Here is a 13,709-nt window from a genome sequence, read left to right as displayed (position 1 = left end):
CACTCACGTTAGAAGGCTCTCTCAGTGGATTCTGCGTCTTTTTTCTCCCAATCTCTCAGGTTTTGTAAGGTTTCCAATGTCTTCGGATCTTTTCTGTGTGATGTATGGGCGCGAGTGCAAGTACGGAGCTCCTTACTTCTCCGCCGTCTTGCCCTCTCCCCCTCTGTTTAATATATCTCTTAAGTGGTTTATAACATAATGTAGAGTTTCAATTTGATGTTTGCAACACTATGATATTCAGTGTATTACTCGGATATCTATTCCTTATAGATTGCTAGCTAGGTCTAGATACTTGTTAAGACTCATGTTCACTTTTTTGGCAGGAATACTCCACAGATGGTTTAAATATTCCTATTTAGAGACATGTAACTTCTGTTCATCTCTTTTTGTTTGTTGGCAGCAGTTAATGACTGTAACCTTGATTCACTAATTCACTTGGTGTTACAAGATGGTCATAATTCTAAACCTGTATACCTTCATCATTTATTAGCTGGAGTCTTTCCAAAAAGGAAAACCTGTCTTAATTAATTTTTATCCTGAATATAGTTCATATAGGAAGGGCAAAAAAAATGTGTGTTTCTCTTACTTTATTTACAAATTTCAGAATAATAACTCAGCTCTTAGTGTCCCTCAAAGGCAACCAGATACTTATACATATATTTAAATATCACTGATTCAATTTCTTTGCTGGTCATCAGTCTGTTCAAGTTTTCTATTTCTTCTTGGTTCAGTTTTGGTAGTTTAGATGTTTACATATCATTAAAAATTCATGGATTTAAAATATTTTATGTATTTAAAAGTCTTGCCATTGTTATCCTTATTGAAACCCAAATCACTTAAAGTGATCTTTGTGACATTGGCTCCTGAGTTCTCTGACCCAGTGCTGATAGTTTTGGAGCACTTCCTTCCAAATATTCCCTTCTGTATCACAAGGTGTTCTTGCTAATCTTAGGTATACTTGGCTGGTGTTTAGTTAATGAGATTTTTAATGATGTTTTCCAGGTTCTATAGTTTAACATTTAATATTTTTTGTTTTTTTTAATTTTTATAAAAATATTTTTTATGTTTATTGTTGAGAGACAGAGATTGAGAGTGAATGAGAGAGCACGTGAGTGGGCGAGGGGCAGAGAAAGAGAAAGACAGAGGATCTGAAGTGGGCTCTTCACCGACAGCAGTGAGCCCAATGTGGGACTGGATGCTTAACCAACTGAAACACCCACGTGCCCCTATAGTTTTTAACATTTAGAATGCAAATATTTTTGCCATAGTAAATAGACTTAATTAAGGTTTAGTACATGAATAGAATTTATAGAGCACATTAGGTAAATCTCACATTTTATGGGTTAAAAGGAAGGAAACAGCATTCTTCTGAGAAAGTTGCAGATCTTTCTGGAATCAGGAAGATGATGTGATAAGTTCTGAATTCTTTTTGGAGATCAGATTTTGTGTGGTTCATTAAACTAGTAATAGAAATCATGAATTTAGGTTGGCCGTGAAGAGCTGAAGTGATGTGAAAAACAAGTTTATGTACTGCCCTTCCAGATTTAACTTTAGGCAACAAATTCACAAATTGAGGTAATGTATGAACAATTGGAAATAGAAATAACATTTTCTAAGTCATATGATGCAATAAGTAAAGTCACTACTAAATACAAAACTGGTCCCCCAAGTTGGGAAATCAAGTAAATGTAACGAGTCTATGCTAGAAAACTAACTGCTACCATCTGGTTCATAGGTGAACATTTTAATCCCCATGGATCAGCCCGAATAACAAAGAAAATGATATAACAGAGGCTGAGGAGAAGCAACTGCTGACTGGAAGATGATAGGAGGGGGTATAACAGACTTCTCGAGGTTACTGGTTCTTACACTCACAGAGTCTCATGTAGATTTTCTCCCTGAAAGTGTTCGCTCCCTGCAAGTGTTCGCGACCTCCTCAAGGATGTTACTCTTTTACTCGTATGTAATAGAACAGTCTTCCATTCTGTAAGAGAAAGAAATGTGTGCACTGTCTTTGTATTTCACTTTAACCAAAGATATCACAGACATTACTCTTAAGTAGTATCCGAAAGAAGACAGCTGAGAGAGCTGATAGAAGGGGAGACTAGAAGACAGCTGAGAGAGCTGATAGAAGGGGAGACTATTTTCTCCCCAAACTCTTGGCTCTTTCCATCAAAACAATAGTATTTAGATAAAAGGGTTTCTGATGTGAAGTGGAAATAAGTCGATGTTGATAAAGATCGTAGCTGGAGCTGTTTAGAGGAGTCAACATCCCCTCGGCTGCACGAAAATATCAGCCTTAAAAATGTATTCGCCGTCGATTTCACAACATAATTCTGAGTTATTGAAGTTGCTTTAGCAGTCATCATTTTTCTTTGCCTTCCTAGGCTTATCAACGCTGCAGGCAGTGCTGGACTCCGCTGCTGAAAAGAAATGGCAAGTGACTGCTATCAATGTGGGAAACATTAACAATGACAAGAAAGATGAGACCTACCGATCGCTTTTTCAAGATCTGGAGTTAAAAAAGGAGCGACGTGTCATCCTGGACTGTGAACGGGATAAAGTAAACGACATTGTAGACCAGGTTAGCTATTCTCTGTTTTCTAATGGCACCAAATATAGAATATGCATGCAATGTCAGCATTTACAATGAGTCTTTGTGTGAGGTGCTTGAACAGCAGTTTTTGCTTTATGGTTTATGTAGGATGCAGCACAGATCATCAATTAAATTATCTCCGGCTTCAGTTAGCAATAACAGATGGTCTTCAATAACGCTGACACTTCTAATCATTACATATATTCAATATGTAATTCCTGACTTTATATGATAAGCATTGCCTTAAACTTTGATATTTTTAGTTGGAAATTTAAAATTTAACTTGTTGAACTTTGTAGAAATAAAGAAGTAGCCACATTAAGTGAAATTGAGCTACATGAATTCTTTGGCAAAACACGGAGTACTTCAAACATTAGGGTGTAGTATGGGACATTAAGTCTCTATTGTCTGGATGGCTCTTTGTCTTCAGAACAAACGTGTATATATTTTTCCAAGAATTATTTTTTCTTCCTAGTAGGCAGATTTTATATCACTATAAAACTATTAATCTATGAAATTAAAATATGTAGGAGAGTCATATTCAGTCTGTGTTTGCTGTCTGAGAAGTTTATTGGACATAGGATGTTTTATCTGTGCTTACCACACTGCCATGATTCCATTTAAGGTTTCTTGGGAAAGGGCAGCCAGGCAGTAATATCCTACTGATAAAAATAATATCCATTGTATCGTATAGAGAGGGTAAGTGACCAGGAATGTTGGTGAAGCAGCATCATGATTTACTAAGTTAAGGTTTGCTTCACTGGGTATCTGCTTCTTTTCCCAGCTTGTGTGTATGTATGTGTGTGTGTGTGTGTGTGTGTGTGTGTGTGTGTATGTAGTAGCTGCTAAGGATAATATAGGATTAGGAGAAAAGTATGCAGTTAAGTGTGCATTTCTTGGCCCTTCCAGTCTTTGAGGAGACAATTAGATTCACTAATTTGTATAACACAAAGCATTTTGCAAACATAAATGTTGATGAAATCTTAATTGATATGTAATAACACAGGCCCTGAGACAAAGTGGTTTTCACATAAAATATTAAATAACTGGATAAAACTTGTTATGAGAAAGGGCTAAATGTTATATGCCAGAGAGGTGAACATTTCAGTAGAAAACTCTTGATTCCTGTCTCAGGAGATGAAGTTAGGGTTGTTTTTAACCTGAAGGCCTCTTGTTCAAATGTGAACCTCAACAACTCATTTGAATTTCATAGGAGATTCTCATTAATACTGAATTTTAATAATAGTCATTAGTCTTTTGTTTAAAGAATTTATGTATTCATGACTCATCATAATAAATGTTGTTGAAAGCCTTTTTGAAAACAATTCTTTCCAAAACTAGAAGAAAGAAACTGCAAGAGAAATTGGGAACATATAGAATGTAATGTTTTGAAACAAATATATGATGATTAAATAAATATCTATATGGACGTCCATTCAAGATGTACAGAGATTTTGCACATCTATGTTATTTGATTTTTATAAGACACTTTTGGATATATAAATGAGTATGTACAGTGGTTGATTGCATTATTAGCAAACATTTATCTATATGTCTAGAATGAGGGATGCAAAGAAGGAAGAAAGAGTGGTATCCTGGGACACCTGAGTGGCTCAGTAGGCTAAGCATTTGACTTCGGCTCAGATCATGATCTCATAGTTTGTGGGATCAAGTTCCACATCAGACTTTGAGCTGGCAGTGTGGAGCCCGCTTGGGATTCTTTCTCTCCCTCTCTCTCTCTGCCCCAATCCCCATTCTCTCTCTTTCTCAAAATTAATAAACTAAAAGAAAAAAAAAAGAAAGAGTGGTATCTGTACCCCATGGACTTATTGTTTAGAGGTGAAGACAAATTTTACTTGTCATACTAGAGTATTACAGTTTATACAACAATGTGGCCTAAGAGTATGGAAGAGAAAACCTCTCTTAACTGTGGTAGGAGGATCGGTGAAGGGTTCACACACATACTGGCAGCATTTGTCTGGCTTGGGTTCATTCATTTATTCATTCAATACATTTCCTTGGGTGTCTAATGTTCGCCAGACAGGCACTGTGTAGATACAAGAAAGTAATGTTAAACAAAACAAGCAAAACCCTATTAAAGTGAATATTTATGATATATTTACAAAAATTAATGTATAATTATACTAATGGTATATATGATAGATGAAAAGAACAGGATGTTATGAAAAGAACTACAGAAAAAATTTAGATTAGGAGATCATGGAATGCCTTCCAGGAAGACAGTTTACCAAGTGAAAAGTGAGGTTGAAGTCCATTTCTGGAAAAGGAAACACTACTTATTCACTCTACCAATACTTATAAGAGAACAGAGGTGATGAACCTTTATTTCATAATGGTTTAAAGTTAGAAAGAGAATCACTTTGTTGGTTATGAGTGTTTTATCATTCAATAAAACCATGGAGTTACTTATTTCTAATTGTGATTAGGTGGGAAAAGAACTCATCCATCAAAAAACATTAAGAAATCAATATAAACTTGCTATTATTAGTGTAATGCTAATGATTATTGTAAAGCAAAATTGTGAGTTAGTATGGCCAGCACTAATTCCTATGTAGAGGTAGGATTAGTAAATTTTTATCCCCTCCCCCTTTTTCTCAGTGAACACTGAACTCAAGTAAGGGCTACTGGTAGCACCATTTATACAGTATTTTGTTTTGTTTTGTTTGTTCCCAAAAGAAAGACATGCAGGAGTCAAAAAGTAGAATGAACAGTAACAAGAATCAACAGATGTCAGTAGGAAATTGAGGGATATAACTCAATTCAAGTGACACTAATTAATATATTTTTCATCCAGAAGGACGTCCTTTCTTTCAATACAGAGGGTTCAGTGGAAAAGGCGATTTAGTTTACCTAAAAAGAGGTTAAAAAATAACACAAGCCCTAGCTCCCTTCCAAATAGCTATCATGTAACCTCAAAGGGGCATTTGGTGGAATCCTTCCTAGGATTTGCCCTTGGTCTTTAAATAAATAAATTGCTTTGGAGCACCTGACTTTTTCTGGGATAAGAAAAGGTCAGAGAAGTCTACTCCCAGGAAGTAACATTGGGCTGAGATTCCTTGTGTTTGTGGCATTAATAAGACAAATGATATGGTAGCAGTAAGAGCTTTCCAAGCAGAGGAAAGAGAATATATAAAGCCCTGAGGTGATGGCAAGACGTCCTTTGTGCACAAAAATACTTAAAAAGAGGGCCAAAGAGGCTCCAGTATAAAGGGTGGTAGAAGCCTCGAGAAGCTTGCAAGATCACTGGTCTTTGCAGGATGAATTAAGGTTTTGGTCTCTTAATGCTGGAAGCAATGGGAAGTCACCAAAACTGTTTAATCAGGCAAATAAGCTCATGGTTTGAAGCCCAGGTAGTTCATGCTTTCCATTGATGTGACAGTTTTCTTAAAAATAAAATTTACATTTGTATATCTAAATACTAGGACTACAGCATGGCCATTTTACCAGATTCTACTCTCTTTAATTGATATAGATCAGTGAAAAGTCACATTGATTCGGTAATGTCCCAAACTGTCGTGAGCATTACCAAAATGACCACTTGTCCATGATGTGTTTATCTCACCATTGATTTTTGACTTAGATTTGTAGAGAAATATTAGCTTCTCTGATACTTTGATGCCTCAAGCTGGAAATAATAATGTTCATTGGAACTAAATTATAAGCATTTCAAGATTCTTAAGATAGGAACATTATTTTGTATATCCAAAATTTTATTTACTTCTGTATATAAATACTTTTGTATTTACAAATATTTTATTTTAATATTTTAATTTATTTCTAGGAGAGAGAGAGACAGCGTGAGCAGGGGAGGGTCAGAGAAAGAGGGAGACACAGACTCTGAAATAGGCTCCAGGCTCTGAGCTGGCAGTCAGCACAGAGCCCGACGCGGGGCTCGAACCCACGAACCGCGAGATCATGACCTAAGTGAAAGTCGGACGCTTAACCGACTAAGCCACCCAGGCGCCCCTGTATTTACAAATATTTTATTTACTTCTTAATATTTTTTAAATTTATGTACTACTATAAATTTGAGTGTCAGTGTGTGAATATAAAATCTCATATGTTGGTTTCAGCTATTGAAGGGTTTAATGAAAAAATAGATTTTATAGAAATAAAATTATAACCTATTATGGATTCATACATGTTTTTAGTTTTATATTTCTTAAGATCTGTGATCTTATTTTCACTGTTGTCAAAACTGAGGTAATTACATTTGTTTAGTTATTGACTTCTTGAAAGATACCATTGATAAAGCACTCAAATGTATTGTTACCATTTTCCGAGAAAAATAGTCTCTGGACGTGATAATTATATCTAGTCAAATATGACTCATCATAGAATATCAGAAAACATAGTAGATAAAATTCCATTATTTTTCTCATTTAGATCGAAGTACCAATAATTTTGCATTTATATTATTTGCATTTATTAAATAATGGTTTCTTTTTTTGTTGTTAGGTTATTACCATTGGAAAACATGTTAAAGGTTACCATTATATCATTGCAAATCTGGTAAGTGAATTAACTGATATTTATTATTTTAATAAAGATGTTTATTAATTATAAAATAGTTGTGAATGATCAACATTTATCAGTGTTATTTTTAAAAACATTTTGTTTATATTGATCAATTAGAAGTGACAATATTTTTCTGAATTTGTTATGCTTTAGATTTATTCCCTACTTTATATTTTCTAATAAATTTCTTATTATAAATTCTGTAAGAAATTAGAGAACAATATTTGACAAGTTTATAAATTGTCTTAAGCATATTTAGCTATGGAAAAGTTTTTTAAAATATTTAAAGCTTAATTATTTAAATCTCCTCTTGTTTTTCATTGTCACTGTGTTTTATACATTATTTTCCTTTTGTTCATTCCTTTAAACTTTTTAGTATATATAATATTTGAAATAAATACACATTCGTGAGAATACCTCAGTGAAAAATTAAAGCTGGAAATGTCAAGAACATTAATATATTATATATTATTTATTTCTGATTATCTGTTTACTGTATAAGCAACACAATGAAATGGAATTCCCATTTTCATTGGGATTTCTGTCAAATTATGATAATACTGAATATCCAAGTAGTTAATTGTATCTCCCTTTCTTAAATATAATCAGAGCCAATTTAGAATTATCTTTAGACATTTTTTTTTCAAATAGGTTTTAGATCAGCAGTAAAATGAGCTTAAGCCTTTATCATTGCAAATGTTTGTGTTCTTTACAGAAGTATGATCTTACTTGATTGAGAATACCATCTCCCCCAACCTCTGGAAAATAGTGAGGAAAGGAGGGAAAAAATAAGAGCTTATTCTAAATAGCGTAATAGGGCTCTGAAAAGTTTTCATATCTGCACAAACATAGATTTGTTTCATGGTTTCTGAAATATCAGATTATTATATCAGAAAACATTATTTCTAATAACAATGGGAGGGAAAAAACACCTCACAACTGAGAAATACTGTTTTCACTAGAAGGTGGCCCTAGTGATTTCAAAATGTTAAATCTCAAACTTATATGCTGTTGCTAGAAGCTGGTTGTTGAGATAAAAATTTTGTTTGCCCATGAAATGGCCAACTACAATAAAATTCATCAGAACTTACCCATTAATATGCTATTACAGATCCCAAATGAATTCCCACCAGAGCAGCAAGGGTTAAAATAGATGAAACTCTGTATTCACTCTCTTTAGAACCACATTGTGTGCAGGGAACAGCCTGGACAGTTAGTCCCCTGTGTGAATTGTGCCATTTGATGAACAACACAGAGCCACATTGAAAGCCGTGATCTTTAAAAATGTCCAGATGGAGAAGATTATATTGGAACACTGAGAAATTATGACAGAAGGTGGCTCATCAATTTGAGAGTTGATATCTGATGCTATGAAAAAAGAAAGTAATATAGGAATGACCAAAGTAAAAAGATTTAAAAAAAATCAAAAACAAGTTTATGCTGCTGTCATACTTTTAGGGAGAAAAGTACCTAATACTTTGTCTGAATTCTAATTTTGTGCCTCCTTTTCTGAATACTTGGTATCTTCACCATGTGTAACAACTAGTGAATTCATAAGTTCAAAGAATCTGAGGAAAGCTGTGGTTTCTGAGAATTGAGTAGACATTTGAAAATTTCACTGACATTTCCAAATTGAAGAATGCCATTCAGAGTGGAAGTGCTTTCATCTTCAGAATTCTTGATTGGAAATGTCTCCTTTTCCCTATCAGTGTGTGATGAGTGTTAAAAGTGGTAGTTACAAAAGATAGTAGAGCCCTCAGATACCACTATTGATTAAATTCCTCAGGAATTGTTGAATGCTTGATTAGGCTCCCACGACACAGATTGTGATTAAGTTCTTGATACAGCACTTAAGAGGATGATCTGTACATAATGTGATGACGAGTGGTCATAAAGGGATCTAGTTCTCATTTCCTCAACCCACAGATATGGACAAAAAGTATTGTCACCCACCCATCCCTCCCCGACTGCCTACCTTACAATGAAGCACATTCATCAGGGAGCCTCCTCCATGAATATGGAAATTCCAATAATTTTTTGTGTGTCTTACTCTTAAATAACCAAACAGAAATAGGCATTTGAGCATCATCTGGGCATGAAGGATGTAATACCAAACAGACAAATAAGAAAATAAATGGATAAATAAATAAAATAAACAAAAAAAGGCAGGCAGAAAACACAAGTGTTGAAAGTTGTAATGGATATCTGTAGAGAAATAAGAAAATATATATTATCCAAAAAGAAGAGAAAGAGTATGTTATGAAAAAAAAAAAAACCCTCAGAGAATAAGAAAGAGTTATGGTATGCTAACTTTTTTTTTTTCTAAAATAACAAGTAAAATTATGTGACTGTGAAGATAAGGTTAAGAATAATCTTCCCGATTACGTAACAAAATGACAATACCATAATGAAGTGCAGGGGAACCTGTAAAGGGACTTAGACATTAAATCTAAAAGCTATAATGTGTTAATAATAGGCATTCTGGAAAGATAGAGTAGGGAAAAAGAGAGGTAAGAAATTGTCAAAGAGCATTCAGAAAAATTCCCAGTACTGGATGACACAAATGTGCCCATTGAGTACAGAAAAAAATGAACAAAACAAGACTTCTTTCATATTTCTAACAAGGTATCATCATGAAATTTCAGGGAAAGATAGATCTTAAAGATTTCGGACAGGTGGGAAGTAGAGGTAGAGGGGTACAAAGCAGGTCACTTACAAAAAATAAGTAGAAATAATGACATTATATTTTTCTATAGAAACAATAAAAGTCAGAGGAACAATGTTCTCAGATTACGAGAGTTTGAACTTAAAATTCTGTACCTAGCCAAATTACTAATCAAGTGTCAGAGCAAAACAAAGATATTTTGAGACATTCGGTGTTTCCAAAAATTGACCTCCAATATGTCTCAGGAAACTATTGAGGGCTCTGGAAGAAGGGAATAAAACATAAAAGAATAGTAATCAAGGCAGCCAGATTCAGAACTAGTCAGAAACATGGTGAAGGGACACTTTAGGGTAATATTGTGGAAAACCTGGAAAGAGGAACCAATTCAGATCATAGTATTTAAGAAGTTCTCCTGTAAATTAAGTATTCAGGAAAAAAAAAAACAGATTATTTGATTCTTTTGAAAATGTTATTTTAAAAAAGAAAACATGAAAAGTTCTTGTGGAGTAACCGGAAAAAAACCAAAGATAGGTATAAGAAAACTATGGTGGTGAAAAATAAAGCAATCATTAACGTGAGAATGAAATACTTTTCAAGAAGGAAAATGCAGCCCTATCACATTATTTAGTTTTGCTCTGAATAACAGAATTGCAAATATGAAAACCATGAACATGAAAATGGGTGAGGAGGTAAATGTGAATGAACTGCATACTCACCTGACATCAGCAAACACTCAATAAAAAATATCTAAAATGGATAAATTAAGAAAGCATATGTTGGGGTGCCTGGGTGACTCAGTTAAGCATCTGACTTCAGTTCGGGTCATGATCTCATGGTTTGCGGGCACAGCTCAGAACCTGGAGCCTGCTTTGGATTCTGTGTGTCTCACTCTTTCTGCCCCTCCGCCACTCGTACTTTGTCTCTCTCTCTCTCTCATAAATAAATAAGCATTAAAAATTTTTTTAAAAAGAAAACTTGTCATACAGAAATATGAAGATAAATATATTAAAATAAATTTATTGAAATTGGTTGTTTTGAATCAAAGCAGCTTAAATGGAACTGTAGATTTGATAAATAAAACCAGTTCTTATCCATGGAAGATTTCTCAACAAAATGGAGAACTTTTATGCAAGTGCAACCAATAAACATTCATTGACTAGGGTTCTACTATGATTCCAAGATTATAGTAGATACTGGTGCAGAGTACTGGCTGATAAATGCATGAAGCATTTCCTATAAGCTTTTGATCTCTCCTGTGCTCTTTGACATTTGTAAAACCACAATGTATAGGTTATTTTGTAAATGTTCTCTTTGATTCCTAATGGAAAGCCTGACATAAATGTGTTCTATGTCTAGGGCTTTACTGATGGAGACCTATTAAAAATTCAGTTTGGAGGTGCAAACGTCTCTGGATTTCAGATAGTGGACTATGATGATTCCCTGGTATCCAAATTTATAGAAAGATGGTCAACGCTGGAAGAAAAAGAATACCCTGGAGCACACACGACTACAATTAAGGTATGTATCTACCTGCCAGTATGTACATCTGCATCTGTGTCTATATATTTATATATCTACATCTGTATCTATAGCTACCTATATCTAACTGCTACAAGTAGCCTGTTCCTTGCAACACTCTAGGAAGATAAAAATCTCAATGTGCTCTAGTATTTTAAAAAAATACAGTGCTTTATGCAATCAAACAGAGAATCTTTGAATTCTAAATGCAATGCACTGTTCTGATACGAGCACTGCCCTTTTATTCTCCCCATGGAGACTTCACTTGTTTATTCAATGTATTTCATTATGCGTCCACCTGCATACATATATTTACCTCCAAATATTAAATGTTTCTGCTGTTGATAGGAAGTTTTTTATTTTTTCCTTCTGTTGGTCACCTTATTGAGAGCAGAGACAACAGTGGATCAAAGAGTGAGTGGAATTAGATGATCACATTCTTTATGAAACTAGATTTTATGAAAATTAAGAGCATGAGAGCATAAGGCAAAGCATTTCAAAGGCATAGTGATTTTGTTTGCTGATTTGTGTATTATTAAGCAGATTGCATATCAATTAGTCAGGAACAGTGTTGTTTCATTTGCTCTCAGAGCTATGTTTATACATCAGAGGTGTTGTTTCTGCACATAGAAAGAAAACAGATATGAATGTTTGGCTTTAAATTTGGGTTTGGCTGTGAAATTTGTCCTAGGTAAGGATTGAAGTTCTCTACTTTGGGGTATATAAATGGATCCTGTTAATTTTAACCTAATTCCAGAAAGCATCTCATAGAATGTTAAAGAATAACCCAGAAATTTTTCTCAAAACTAAGTGGCTTCTTGTTTTGTGACCTTGACTGATACTCCACATTTACACTGTTTGTACTAATCTTGTGGGCCTGTGTGCGTACCTTCATGTAGCAAGGCTGATGAGAAGGAAAATGGACACCTAGTCTTTTCATTGATGTCATGGTACATATCCACCTGTGCTGAGTAAAGGTCTGACTGCTGAACCTGGTTCTGTGGAATTGCAGGCTTACATCCATTTCAAGATGGTGCCCTTTTAGCTGTCTGATGAACATTGCATGTGGCATTCATCTGCAAAAATAAGTAACATGCTCCTTTGGAATATTGTTAGTTATCATGTTCCTCCGCTGCCGCCTACTGTGAGGAGGATGAAAGCAAAGTGAGATGATTATTGTGCCATGGACGTCCTATCATTATGGAAAGTCATGGGTCACGCATCAAAATGCAAGGCAAATTTGGGCATGAGAGATCTTTGGCAATGCATTCTGTTAACAGTTTTGCCAGATCCTAGCTCCAGATTTTGCTCTGTTGGAAGCTTGCTCCCTTCCTGCTGTAGTGTTTCCCTCTCTAGTGCTTTTCTTTCAGCTACTTCTGCCAAGTTCTGAGAGATCGTGAGGGCCCTTCAGTGTGCAAAGAGCATACATAGGGCTATAAGCTAAAAAAATGTAGGCTCTGATGCAGTGTTTGACCCTAGTTAAAGATTCAACAACATTTACAAAGACAGCACAGCTTTGGACACATAGGCTTCCATAGGGGACATATTTTTTATGGCCTTTGAAGCTTGATAAAAATTAATCTGTGCATACAAAATGGCTTTGGGTAGGAGTTCATCTCAACACAGACATATTGCTCATTTTCTGAAGCACCAGACACTGAACTAAAAAAAAAAAAGACGCTTATCTTTGATAATCTGCAATCTCATGAAGGAGACTAATATGGCAATAAGCAAATATGATAGAGGATGATGCATATAAAATATGCCATATCCCTGCATACGATTAGTACATTATGGGTGAAGGGATGCTAAGGGAGGGCTCTCTGAAGATGGAGCATCTGAGCAGGGGTGTCCATGGGGTTCAGCAGGAGAAAAAGCATGGGAGGTGCTAGGGAAGGAACCAGTACACAGACTCAAAGCGACACAGGGCATGACTGAGTCAGGAAACTGTACTTCTGTGTTTCTTTGTGTCTCTGTTTTTCCACTATAAGAATTTAAAATATTTGGATGGGTGGGAGAGGGACATTTTGTGGGAGTTGACAAGAGATAAGCCTCTTCACCTGTCAACAGATGTAAAAGATAGGGAATAAGGGACAGGGCCTTCATGATTTTTTCTGCTTCCAAGAGCAGAAGAAAGGAAGAAAGACTACATAGGGAATGATATAGCATTTTCTAATATAAACAAGTAGGATATTTTCAATACATGATCTGTTTAAGGAAGGAGAGCCAGAATATTTCCTAATGAGATTATTTCTTTTTATGTTGTCTTTGGGTCATTGACTGTACCAGGTACCTTGCCTGATCATTTTTTTTTCCTTTTTCTTTTCTTTTTAGTATAATTTATTACCAGATTGATTTCCATACAACACCCAGTGCTCATCCTAACATGTG

General features: G+C 35.0%; 1 protein-coding gene across 1 annotated transcript in view; it reads left to right on the top strand.

The window, feature by feature from the left end:
- Positions 1 to 2,387: 2,387 nt before the first annotated feature.
- Positions 2,388 to 13,709, top strand: part of GRIA2 (glutamate ionotropic receptor AMPA type subunit 2) — a gene marked incomplete at its 5' end in the record, with an annotated part of 60,700 nt that continues 49,378 nt past the window's right edge. Inside the window, 3 exons of the mRNA XM_039256866.1 lie at positions 2,388 to 2,584; positions 7,076 to 7,129; positions 11,157 to 11,318. Coding sequence (XP_039112797.1) covers positions 2,388 to 2,584; positions 7,076 to 7,129; positions 11,157 to 11,318 — 413 coding nt within the window. The remainder of the gene's footprint in view (positions 2,585 to 7,075; positions 7,130 to 11,156; positions 11,319 to 13,709) is intronic.

The sequence above is a fragment of the Hyaena hyaena genome, unplaced genomic scaffold, assembly GCF_003009895.1.
Source record: "Hyaena hyaena isolate Hyena2069 unplaced genomic scaffold, ASM300989v1 scaffold_592, whole genome shotgun sequence".
NCBI classification, from domain to species: Eukaryota; Metazoa; Chordata; class Mammalia; order Carnivora; family Hyaenidae; genus Hyaena; species Hyaena hyaena.
This window is presented reverse-complemented; position numbering and strand designations above follow the sequence as displayed.